The following is a 13887-nucleotide window of genomic DNA, read 5'->3' as shown; positions in this document are numbered from 1 at the left end:
TGAAAGTAAATTAGTCAATTCTGGAAGCAAGTTTCTGGAAGCAAGTTCTGGCACCAAGCACACAGCCAGTGTGTATCCAATGGATTGCTTGAGTTTGGCATCTGTAATACTGTAGCTGGCTCACAGAGATGACTTTTTTTTCAACTCATACAAATGTAAAAAAAAAGGAACCAGAATAAAAAAACAAAAAAGAAGCTGAACCTGAATGCCTGCAAACCCTGCCAGTTGGAGCGATGATGAGAAATATAAGCAGAAGCCTGCATATGTGCTTGCTATACAGTCCCCTTGCAGGTGATAATGAACACCATGCACCATGGTAAAAAAAAAGCAATTTCTTCTTCAGACGCACACAGTCAATTGGTTTTTCATACATTTTCATTGACAATTCATTGGAGCAGAGATACAATCAAATAGAGCAAATCAAAGTCCAAAAGTCACCCACAGCTCTGATTCTAAGAGGCTAATGAAAGATTTATATTATTTTGTCGCATGTCGAAATGTTTCTGTTAAATTAAATCTGCAGGGAGAGCGGCCTTGTAATGGCTTCTGTGTGGGGCTTCTGTTGTGTGAAGGTCTTATTAAGGTTTTATAGTTCTACATACCCTGTTGAAATGGGGGAAGTTGATACTTATTTGATTTGATTAAGGTTTACTTTGTGGTTGGACTGCAGAATGGCATTATTACATGGGGCCCACCATTTTCTGTTCTTCACCTTGGAATTGATATATGGCAATTATAATTTTGCACAGGGAATTTGCTGCAACTAAACACTGTCGTGAGTGATTAATGAGTGTCATGCAATCAGTGGCTTGCCAATGTTAAACCTCGCTGAGCTTTATGTGATTTTCTTTCTCTACGGCCACTTTTACTTCCACATACTAAATATCAGAGGTTACTGTATTATTTCCACTCAAGATGGGGGGACATGCACCCTCTTATTTTCAATGTCACACTTTCATCTCTGTCATTTTTAAGTTTCAAGTAGATTTTAATACTAATATCTCTCTGAGCATTTTTCTCTTTTTGTCCAGTCACCATAGTGCAGGTGAGAGAAGCAAAATGTTGATTACTTTGATTTGATTTGATTTGATTTGATTTGATTTGATTTGATTTGATTTGATTTGATTTGATTCAATTCAATTTATTTCAGACATATCAAAAAAGAAAAATTAAAAGCATGAAAATACAATAAAAAATATGTTCAAATGATTTCACAAAAGAAATAAAAATAAACAATAAATAAACAAATAAAATATTGAATTGATATGCCTGAAAAGGAGTAGAAAGAAGTATAAACTTATTTGATCCTACCCCCTTTCCACATCACTTTTATCCGTCTCGCCTTCAGTGATTCTCATGTCTTGACATAATCTGAATTGACAGACTTGTATTGTACCATGTTTGTCCTCTCAGACTACATACAGGCTTTCCTACCTTATAGGTGGTGGATGTTGGTGCTGTATGCAGTCTTTAAAATTAGTAAGGTAATAGTAAGTAGTAGTAAGTTAAGTAAGGTTGTGGATGAACAATGAAGTAATTTACATAGCACTGCTGGCTTTTATACTCTATATGCAATAAAACATTTGTACATTTTTATCATGGTATTTGGAAAAAAGTGTAAATTTTCTTCATTGTGCCCCCTCACTTCTGAAACGGAGCCTACACCTTTGTGTTTATGTTCCTGCAGTTATACAATAGAAGCACTGTACCAATCTGCTCATTGATTTAGTCTGGCTTGGCCAGTTTCCAACACATACAGAGATGATTTTAGGTGTCCCGTCGCTGCATTCTTCTTCACAGTGTTTTACATTTCCTACAATATCCCACCCAACCAAGATTGCCAAGACTGCAGGGTTTTCCCATTACAAAGACTCAGGCCATATGGTGTTTGTATAACTGAAAAGAGGAAAGTCAATATGACACAGATAAGTTTGTACCTATTTGACACTATTGCAGTCATTCAAGGTGACACACAAACTGGCTGTGGAGCGATCACCTTAGTCGAGAACAAAGCCGAGAAAAGTTTGCTGAGAGATTTGGTGTTGATATGAAAGGAGAGGGTGAAGCCCATAGCAATGCATCACTCAGAGAAGAATCCTTAAAAATGAAAGATTACCTCCTCAAGGATAATAGATGTAAGGAGAGCAGGGATAAAAAAAGAAAAAGTAACCTCAGACCAGCCACCATCCATTGGTTCTTAACAAGAAGACCTACAAAACGTAGGCCTACAATACTGCAGCATCAGTCAACATCAAGCCATATTGTTTTTATGGTCTCAAAATAAATTGTGAGCTTGGCTCTAAAACAAATCCCCACTGTGTGTTTCAAGTGAAATAACAAAAAACAAGACCTCAGAGCTAGTCTAGTGAAAAAAGACATGGGAGATATAACTCTGCCTGCAAGTCACAGAGAGACAGACAGCTGCAAATATCTTTCCCACGGGACCCTGTGTATGGTGATCTTAACACATGTTTCTAATAGGGGCACCACTGATTTCATAACCTGTTCATCCGATGAAGCGTCATGGGAAATTCTGTGCAGAGTAATACAGGGATAGTATGGCGGAGACCACAGCCCTAACTCTAAAAGGGATAAAGGAGATTCCTACCCGGGCTCCAGTGCTTGATCAGTTGTTTGATCAGAGGTTGGAAAGGTTTCATTATGTTTCAAGGAAAGACCTTCTAACATTATGAATAGCTTAAATATAATCATATGATCATGCTTACACATTTCTGATAGGAAGCTACATCACTGAAATGTCTGAAGGAATTAACATCCCCATCATTGCATGATTCTACAAACCTGGATTTTGTTCGATGACAATGTGCCAGTATGATACAAAGGTAACTATGGTATTAGGTTAGGGAAAGATCACTATGTTTGGTAACACTTTATATTAAGTGTACATGCATCATCATGAATTCATGTTTGAGTTATTGCATGAAAGCCCATGTACAGTAGTACTTCGTAAACTATCAGTATTTCACTGGGATGTATGGTATACTATGCCTGGTTTAACAAAGGAACAATACACGAGTTAAAGCACCAACTAAGGTGTGTGATTCATCATGATCTTTCAGTTATTACTGATGATCATGTCTGACTATTCACACCAAACTACACATGTATTTTGTTAAATACCAAGTTTTGAAATCATGATGAACTAATCATATATTTTCCATGACTACATCATGTTTGTGGGCCCTCAAATAAAGTGAAAATCCACACATTTTCATATCTGAAGATGTTTAGGATTTTAACTTGATAAAAAACTGATTATCACAATTGCTTTTGATAAATTCAGTAGTTGTTTGAACACTTTTATTTCAAGGCTCTTTAATGTTAATTTGTACAGTCTTAGTGTTTGTGATTTGCGTATTTCTGTAGGCCTTTGTGTTTTTCTTGTTCTATTAGTTGTGAATTCTCATATAAGGATTGTGTTTAAGCTGAAGTAATGGATGTGACACTGGTCAATGTTGTGTTCTTGTCCCTATAAACATTTCAATAAAAACGTATGGTAACTTTATATTAAGGTGTTCACCATTAACTAATTGCTTATCATGTTATATGTACTTGCAGTGTTTAGCAGGTACTGTCTGTGGTCTGAACGTTGGTTCCCGTGTGACCGTTTCCACTTCTCCTGTGCTCTGACTTAACTTTAACCCACCACCTTGCTTTCCTAGCCAACCATTCAAATACGACCTTAGAAATCCGCTTAGACTTTCAAATTGAGGCAGCATGCCATTGTAACAATTCCCCTTTGTCAGCTGAGCGGTCCCGCTCAATGCTGATTAATGAGCTGGGGTCAGAGTCTCCACAGGAGGAAGCAGTCATTATCTCTGATGCTGCGCTTGTGGGAACTTCTGAATGGAGGTGAAGGCAGGAAAGGCAATCAGAGTTAATCACAATGAAAGAGCACACACTTTGATCTAAGCTCCCTTTTCCTTCGCTCCTTGTTTGTCTCTGGGGAAACGGGCATATCGAGTCGACACTTGTTAAGCCAAGTTTATTTTATTTTATTTTTAAATAATTTTAAAGGTTTTGGGTATATTATTATAGGCTCATGAGGATATCCTATAAAGGAATATCCAGTAGTTTTGTAAATTTGCAAAAGCTGCTTTTTCAGAGTGAAGACAATATTGGTGTTTACAATGAGGATAAACTTTATGATGGTTACAATAATGAACAATCGAGTGACGAGGGCACAGGATTGTGTTAATGTCCAATTGTCCATATATCTCCGGAAAAAAACAACAAGGTAACTAGACCAAACAGCTTGTGAATATTAAGATTAATATCTCTTTACAGCTCCTGTGCTTTGCTGATTACTCTCCTCTGTGTCATCAGTCACATCATTAAGCCAGCTGCAGGAACTTATTAAATGTTTGTCTCTCTCTGACTATTAGCACATTTAGTGTTTCTTTTTCTCATAGAATTGGATAAATAAACCCCGACTGGCCCCCGTGTTTCGCAGACAATGAAGGCGTATTTTTAACACGCTTTTGGGTTTGGTTTTGTGACTCCTCTCCTCAGATGATATCAGAGAGCACAGTGAAACCTGGGAAAGCCTCATTAAACTGCAGTGGTTTCCTGCCTCTATGTTAACAGCATCCTTTCCCCCATTCATCTGTTTCAGGACTCAGATTCACTTCACAGTGGCCATTGATTTCACTGCATCAAATGGTGAGTGATTTGCCTACAATCACACTGGTCTGCTTAAGTTTTCCTCTGATATACTGTATGAATTTGGCATTTTCCATTCAAATCAAAGAGGGGGCTGGAGTTCTCTCCCTTCATGTTATATTCTATCTCTTCCTTGTTTAATTTTTTTAATGAAGAGTTCACATGGCATGATGCATACACAATCATGCTTAAGTAATTATAATCAAATATTACAATAAGATATATATTATTCTGAAATGGGATTATTTTTATTATTCTAAATAATGAGAACTTTTACTTTTGTAAATGTATTCTCTTTTCTCCCACTGAACTACATGTAATATTTTGACGGTTACTTCATCACACCAGTAAAAACGGAAATCCTGCATACTGATATCAATCCAGAAGTGCTCAAATGGCACCGTAACTCACAAAAAAAAAAAAATCTAAAATGTTATTCCAGAAAGTCACATTGAGCCCCACCTCTGAATCTAGATATCCAATTGAGTCTATATGTCTCTCATGTTCCTCCGGTTGCTTCTGTCAGTTGAGCCTCAGTCTGATGGTTTGCATCACTGACTCTTAACTCCTTTTGTTTTGGAAGGAAATCCATCCCAGTCCACTTCACTGCACTATATGAACCCGTACCAGATGAATGCCTATGCCATGGCCCTGAAGGCTGTGGGAGAGATCATCCAGGACTATGACAGTGATAAGATGTTCCCCGCCCTGGGATTCGGTGCTAAACTGCCACCTGATGGGAGGGTCTCCCATGAGTTTCCCCTGGTGAGTATGGGGTTATTTCAGATGCTCGGGTTGTAATTCAGCATTAGAATTTTATCATAAAAGCTAATCTGACTCTATGGGAAATTGATATTCTCCCTCCCACTGGAGCTTATCTTTGAGTGTGAGCAATCATTTGGGTCTGAATGCTCTCATGCCCAACATGTAGTATGACGGACAATGTTTCCATGTGCAATATGGATGTGTGAATTTTGAGATGAATGTTGCTTGCACCTCTCTGACATGCATAATTCAGAGTGAATTTCATCTACCTTTTATAGTGCAAATTAGGCTTTGTAAGGCTGAAGGATTCTTAAATCAATTTGGCTTCTCTCAGCCAGCTAATGTGCTCTGGCTGCGGCATAGCGAGGCCTAATGAGGAGTCTGTCTACAGTGTAACGTCTGCAACACTCAATGTTTCCATTAAAATTTGCAAATTAAGATTCATATCACCATATAATTGAAGCCTCATTCTTTTATGCTCTAGTCTTGCAAGTGAGTTTAAAAGTAAAGAAATTGTGCTGGCTGAGATATGTGTTATGTATGTTTGGTTAGAAATGTGCCTTGTTGCTGAGGAATATAACCTTTGAAGCTTAATATTACAAGCACATCTCTGAGAGCAAAGGATTTTTTTTCTAAATGTCATCCAGCCCTCTGAAGTGTATTTTATAAACTACAGCTCTATGGGTTGCACAATATAAGTCTAATAAGCTGTAAAACCATGATCACAGCTGGGTGTGCTCTGCTATAGCTACATCACTGCTGCACTGGGTGTGGACAGATCATAAAGTCGACAACATTTTTAACAGCAATGAGTCCCAATCTTTGTGCTTAATGAGGCTAAACATCTCTCAGATTCATATTTGTATCGAATGCAAAGAGATTCAATCAATATCAATTTTCTCATTTGATACTGGGGTATATGATAAACAAAACAGTTTTCTAATATGTGAATGTCACTTTTTTTTAAAGCTCAACTTAGCAGCAGCTTTGCTGCAGTGATGTAGCAGTGTAGTCCACAGTGTATCAACTCAACAAACTGAGGTGACTGTAAAACTAGGCTTTACACACAGGTATTAAGGTTACTTTTAACAACTACAACACTAATCATTGTTTACATCAGCAATCCATTGATGTATCAGGCCCTATTGTATTCCTTTCTTACTACTTGTGTTGTTTCTGTACATTAATGCTTTGGTTTTGTTTTTCTCAGAATGGCAACATTGAGAACCCATACTGTAACGGCATGGCGGGGATTCTGGAAGCTTACCATGAAAGCCTTAAGACGGTTCAGCTGTATGGACCCACCAACTTCGCCCCTGTTGTTAATCATGTGGCAAGGTACAAAAACCTGTCTCTGTGCCCAGTCGTTCTTTCTTTGAAAGTCAATGTTTAAAAAATATCAAGCAGATCAAGGGTACTAAGACAATGGGTAATGGTTTCTCTATGAATTGAGCAGAACTAATGAAGGGAAAGTAAACAATCAGTTGCCAGGCTGAGATTAACAGAATGGTAATCAGGTTTTACATTGCTTTTAGTTTTAAAACTAAGGTTGCGGGATTGGCAGGGAATTTGTCAATGGATTCATATCATGTAGCCATTCAGCCTATAAACTGGTGAGTCATATTGTTTAATACATTAGCCTCACTCTGAATGGGGCACCCCACAGGTGATTTTGTTTGTTGTGCATAGTATGAGGCTATACCACATTAAATACACAGCAGACAAGATGTGGTGGAATTATAATTAGGCACAGGTGTATGCTGCCTAATCCCCACCCTGTGTTTAATACTGGTCTCACACAGTAGACTCAAACTTGGACTTAAGTCCCAGTAAGAATGATACTCTATACTTGAATATTAATGACCCCACACTTAGACTTTGTGCACTGAGGAGCTTAACTGGAGCTTAAAAATATATAAGGAGTTTTTTTATATAGATGTTAGGGCATGCTTTTGTACGGTATTCAAAAACAATTATATCTTCCCTTATGGAGACATATTTGATATTATCATTCATTACTGTTAATACCCCAGCCTCCACTAATGGATGTCCATATGAAGAGTTATAGTCTGTGACAGATACATTAATTAACACTTAAAACTGCCTACAACTACATTATAACGTTTTTTAAAACGATTTATGGAATACCTAAATACTTATTAGAAATGCTTCATTGGGGATTAAAGTTGTTTTAGTGTTAAATCCATGGAAATGTATGGGTTTATGAAAATAATAGTATTATTTTGATGACTTGAAGTCACATTTCTAATGAATAAACAACTACCTACAAACACTTACAGATGTAAATGTGGAGAGTCTGGATATTTTCCTAACTTTACCAGTGAGAACTTGAGATTGGGCTTGACCTTTAGTGAGTCATTGACTCGTATTGAACCCCTGACAGACTGATGATGGAATGAGGAACAATGCGGTTCCCTGATTAAAACACAGTCTATTCCAATTTGTTTTGCTTTTCATCAGACGCAGCTGAGGATTTTTATTTTACTTTCTTTATGTTTAGTTTGACGGTTTCATTTTCTAATTTTCCACTGAATCATGCAGCTACAACATAAAACTATCTTTGTCCATAATCACAGGATATATACAGACGATATTTCTGTTGACTGCCCACACAGACACAGAAGCGTGATGATAAAAAAAGATTACAAGAAAGGCCCCAACAGACCAATTCTTGTGATTTCAAGCAATGCAAGTGATTAATCAATAAAACTCTCTCTTTCAGGATATAATGCCTGATAAAGAATGTCCCATTATTGCTTTGAATAGTCGGTAGAAATCAGAGACTTTGTTCTTTTATAAAACTCCACTTTCTACAGTCTGTCCTTGCCTCAGACTGCGGTAAAAATCAATTGCTGGAAAGGTTTCAAAACGATGTTGCTGACCATGAGACTGTCTCAAATATTCAGAACATGTTGAATAGGTCATCCATTGAACGAAGGATGAAAAGATTGAAATTACTCTTTACATGACTACTTTGATTAAAATCCACCTTTAGAGTTAGCCTGGTCCTACCAGACCATCGTACTTCATTTCATTTGTACAGAAGGTCTGGAATCGCTCAATTGACAAACATTAACTCACTTGAAGGCGGGTGTCTGTTGAAGTTTAAAACTATTGGATGTGCCCAGTGCTACTCGGGATCTGCCAACCAATCGCATAACGTTTGGTCGTGACGTATGGCTTCTGAGCCACTCCTTCTGTTTGCTGATTGAACTGGCAGAAATCTGTCTGGAGAAAACCCACTAATATACCACACACCCAGACTGACTACTGAAGCGAAATGAAAACTGAGCAGAAGTATGTAGGTGGGCGGTGCCAGGCTACTTTAGAGTCACATTTACTAAACTCATCGCAAGTGCAAGGGCTGACCACCGACCTCTGTCCTTAGCTCTCACCAGGATGTGCTTCATTTCTTCCTCACACGCATCAAATCTGGTCAATTGAGTGCTGTGAAATCAATAATGTTCTGAAAGAGTAAGACTGAGGCACTTGCATAAACAGTTTAATACATTATTCATAGAGAAGCCAGCGATGGGTTATTGAAACTAGGACACACTCACTGTGGTGTCTCTGATGGGTTTCGTAATAGTGTCTGGATAGACCTCAGAGACATGAAAAGCCAATAACATATTTTACTTTGTTACATTTCTATGTTAGGTTTCTGTGTCACACAGGGTGCGGAGGGGGAGTTTGTTTGGAGGAAACATGTTTTTTTTTTTACCTAACTTGACTTTAATATGGTCTGTGCATATCCTGTCTTAAACCACTCTTTGCTCGTTATAACTGTGTTTCAGGTATGCAGCAGCAGTGCAGGACGGGTCTCAATACTTTGTCCTGCTCATTATCACGGATGGCGTCATATCGGACATGGCTCAGACCAAGGAGGCCATAGTGAATGTGAGTGCTGCTCTTAAACCACCCACGGGACATTCACTTCAATGTGTTTCTCTCTCTCTTTCTCTCACTCTCTGTTTCTTTCCCTTTACCTCAGCTCTGCAGATCACCGGCATTGCAGGTGGTTTTAGTTGACTGTGGCACTTCTCTTATGCTTTCTGTTACTTTCAGGGGTTTATAAGCCAATGGCACTAGATATGAGGATTTGTGGCATGACTTCTGCTCCACTTGTATCCCTCCCTGTGCTTGGCCGCTCTGTTTCTTCCAATATTTTTCTTTTTTATTGAGAGACCCTCAAGAGGCTGAAGGGCTCCGCTGAGTTTGATTCTCAGTCCCACAGCTTCACTTTATGGCAGGAGTCTTATCCAGTGCACCATCTGAGGCACCTTTTTGGTCACATTTTAAAGTATGATTGTGTTTTCTCTGATGCCTTCGCTGCATGCTGCATCTCTTTTTTTGTTGTGTCTTCTGAAAAACTGGAGCTCACCCAGAGTGGAAATATGACTGCAGTGTTGAAATATTCAGTGGCATCGGCCCCTTAGGGAGTTGTCATCGGCCAAACGGACCCTGACGACAACATGGTGCTCTGACCCCCAGCAGACTGGGTTTAAAGGGAATTTGCGACTGTTAATCAAACCATTCGAACAGCCACACCTTCCTTTTAAGATCTTGTCTGCTGCTCTGCACTGCTCGGCCCCGAAACCTGCCGTGTCTTGCTGCAACCTCCTGCTGCCACCTTCTGCCATCTTGCACTTTGGACCAGGTGTCACGCTCCTCTTTGCACTTTTGGTTTCTCTATTCGATGTATTGTTAGAGGTTTCTTTAAAGACTGCACAAAGCAGATATCTCTCTTGGTAATGTTACAAGTGCTGCTGCAGATCACACAGTACTGTACCATTTATTCTGGTGTCCTTGTTTACCAAAACAGCACAGCTTTTTCTTCCAGAGACTAAAAGGTCCACGCATCGGACAGGCCAGCCTCAGGGGACATCTTTCCTTTGATGTTTTTTACTGCAAGATTTAAAATTTCATTGCAGGATTTTAAATGATAAAAGAGAACCCCTCTCTCTGACCTTGTGGGACAAAATATAAATGGATTCTGTGTGCCCATATATTAGATTATATCTGCAGCAATCAGTGTGTTGTCTGGACAGAAGGCCGGCTCGACCGGTTAACTTCATTAAACCCATGAATATTTTAAAATGTATAGACACTTAAGGAGCTGCAATTGGCTTTTTCATCAATCCAATCAACAAAGCTGAAGGTTACTTACTTAAAAATAACCCATAAGTTATGTGCAAACTGTTAATTGTCTCATATTGTCTAATTTTATTTCTTATTTTACAAGCCAGTAGGTTTAAATATATGTGCTTAAGATGAACTCAAATCTTGAAATGTATTGAATTAATTTATTGAATGTATTGAAGCTGCTATAACTTCTCAGTTTTTATCACCATTCGCACTGTTCTCACCGTTGATCTTAAACGCCACAGATTACAAACTCTTGCTGTGCAGCCAAATGTGTTTAAACCCATTGAGTTTAAGGACACACTGAAATGATTGTAGTGCAAATTCTCATGCCTCTTGGTTAATGTGTGTAGCAGTGAGGCAAAAAGGTTGCTATAGTCATAGTTTTCAATTCAATCTTTATTATGAAATCAGGTCATCTGCTGTTAGTGTCCGTATATCTATTATGGTGCTGTGCAGTAAGAGGAAGGAGTATGTTCACACACATGGAGTGAGATCCCCTGAGTAGCTTTACAGGACAGGAAAAGTAACAAATGGTGTAGTCTGAATAATTCAGCCCTGGATACAGAATCTGATGTGGCATTTATAGGTGTTTGCTTGTGGGCTCTGCCGCATGCTGGTGAGGGGTAAACAGAATGTATGTATTCTATGTGAGAGCTAAGGGGTCATGAAGAATGAGCCTGGTGGAGGGAAATATTAAATGGTGAAAGAGATGATGGGGGGAATAATGATAGAGAAGGGTGCTCCTCCTCAGTCTGTTTACTCCTATATTTGGCGGGCCTCTCCCCTCAGGTCGTTTTTTTTCAGGAAAGCTGACCTACTTCTACCCTCATAAATGCATTTCTACCACAAGCCGATATCATTCATTCATGCCGGAGCTTTCTGCACATCAGGACTAGGGTTTGGATACTTGCAGTGGTGGAGAAACCTCGAAGGGGTTGGAAGATAAGCCTAAATTACTATTATACATGGTTAGGTTTTGTTTGGATTGGAGTTCGATTTGCTGGATTTTTTGGGGGCTTTTCTCTTCTGATGTGAACAGTATCTAAAACATTTCTATGGACACATAATGAATAAATAATGCTGGACTTAGCGATGTTAGTGTGTAGGATGAAGCAATCGTGTTTTATGAATAAAGTGTTTGACAGTGTTAATGTTTGTATACATGTTAGCTCAACTACTTTATTTTTCTCTTATTTATGGGCAATAAGTCCAGAGCAGGGGCCCGTAGAATGCGTACACCGCATAGTTTTGATCAAATATTCTGTGGTATGTCGGCTGTCGCAACATCCTTGGGACTCCTGCGTTAAATAATGTATTCTGTATTTTTCTCTCATTCCCTGGACAACCCAAAGTATGCCATGCCACATAATGAGATGGAACACAGTCTAGAAACTGTTTCATGTTATGTATAATTTCATTTTTTTTCAAACTTATTTTTATCTTGTCAAATCTGTTGTATGAAATCTCTGGAGAACTGTGCTTCCAGATTGTAACTGATTGGGCAGAATGAGAAGTGTGCCGCTAGGAAAAAAACAAATAACTGGAAATACAACCCTTCCATACTCTGATAATAACACTGATGTCAAGCTTTTTTTTCAGAACCACAATACGTATGTGCTCTTCCAGGCATCTGACTGTTTGTTCCTTTTGCTCATGACAGGCAGCTAAACTCCCCATGTCTATCATCATTGTTGGAGTTGGCCAAGCTGAGTTTGATGGTGAGAACAGTCTCTGAAGCACAATTAAAGGTCCCATATTATGCTAAATGCACTTTTTAAATGTGTTCTAACATATCCATGGGTCCACGGTGTGCCTAGAGACTGCCAAAATATAAAACAAAATAACAATCTCTCCTGTTCTCACTCTCCACCTTTCTGAAACCCCCACCCCTCCCCCCCAATATACTCCAGTCAGAATTTTCCCCTTTTCTGACCTCACAAACTGGAAAACCAGAAGCTTCCACTGTGCAGCCCACACCCCTATTTCTTATTGGTCCACGGCCCTGACAGACAGAGGGCGAGGCGTATCTGGCTTCGCTTCCGGACAGGGGGCGGGGGCAGCTCAAAGATTGTATATTTACGAGGGGAGCTGCAGCTCTTTTTAAAAAATAGGCCATTGTGAGATTAGCTGAACATCGGCATAGTACAATAAATTATCTGAAAGTTTTTTTCAGCAAACAATTAAAGAAAAACGTATTAGGGACCACTAAGACCATATAATATGGTGTATAATAGAACCGAAAAGTGTATAATATGGGAGCTTTAAGGGAAACAAATGTTAAAATAAATAAATGTGAAAACCAGTTTGTGGTCTGTTAGATTCAAATGCACTCAGGCTTTCTTCCCTGAGCATAACATCAGTTGTTCATCTTTGACGTTCATCTTTTTTTGTGAGATTATTTTTCCTAAATCATGGTTTCTCTCTGCAGCCATGGTTGAGCTGGATGGAGATGACATCAGGATTTCCTCGAGGGGGAAGTTGGCAGAGAGAGACATTGTACAGGTGAGATGTTTCTAATGCTTTGTCTCACTCTCAACTTTGTTGTACCGATATATGACTCATCTGTTCCAAAGGCAAAGCGGTTGAAAAAATTAAAAAGCCCCATTAGTAGTCACAGTGTTGCTTGTTTGTTTTATGACAAAACAATGCATCTCAACATCTACAGACTTGAAACATGTATGGATAGTTCAAGTGTTGAGAAAAACATTGAGGGGTAACACTTTACAATAAGGTACACAAAATTGTAGTACCTACTACATAGATATGTGTTACCTACTACATAGGTTTTTTTTTGTGCTACCTAACACATAAGGTTTTTTTTGGTGTGTTACCTACTACAAAAGTTTTTTTTTCTGTGCTACCTAACAGGTTTTTTTTGTGTTACCTACTACATAGCGGTTTTTTTGTGTGCTACCTAACACATAGTTTTTTTTGTGCTACCTAACACATAGGGTTTTTTTTTGGTGTGTTACCTACTACATAAGTTTTTTTTGTGCTACCAAACAGGTTTTTTTTGTGCTACTTAACATAAGATTCACCATCCTGACTTATTTTAGGCTGCAGTTTAGAGAATGAACCTAAGGGTGTATTCACACATGCCGTGTTTAGTTCGGTTGAAACGAACTCAGATGCACTTCTGCCTTCGGTGCGCATCTTTCAGGCAGGTGTGAATACAGCAATCGCACTCGGGTGCGGACCAAACAAACGCTCCGAGACCCAGCTGAAGAGGTAGTCTCGGTGCGTTTCCAAACGCACTCTGCTGCAGTTCGTTTG

At 38.9% G+C, this 13887-nt stretch overlaps 1 protein-coding gene across 1 annotated transcript in view; it reads left to right on the top strand.

Annotated features, from left to right (window-relative positions):
* cpne5a (copine Va) overlaps positions 1–13887 on the top strand; it is a gene marked incomplete at its 3' end in the record, with an annotated part of 61976 nt that overhangs the window by 44844 nt on the left and 3245 nt on the right. The window contains exons 15-20 of the mRNA XM_080030322.1: positions 4637–4683; positions 5267–5448; positions 6659–6786; positions 9264–9366; positions 12275–12332; positions 13043–13116. Of these exons, the coding sequence (XP_079886448.1) occupies positions 4637–4683; positions 5267–5448; positions 6659–6786; positions 9264–9366; positions 12275–12332; positions 13043–13116 (592 nt within the window). The remainder of the gene's footprint in view (positions 1–4636; positions 4684–5266; positions 5449–6658; positions 6787–9263; positions 9367–12274; positions 12333–13042; positions 13117–13887) is intronic.

The sequence above is a fragment of the Ammodytes marinus genome, assembly GCF_949987685.1.
Source record: "Ammodytes marinus genome assembly, chromosome: 7".
In the NCBI taxonomy this organism is placed as follows: domain Eukaryota; kingdom Metazoa; phylum Chordata; class Actinopteri; order Uranoscopiformes; family Ammodytidae; genus Ammodytes; species Ammodytes marinus.
Note: the sequence above shows the minus strand (reverse complement) of the source record. Positions and strands in the feature narration are given on the sequence as shown.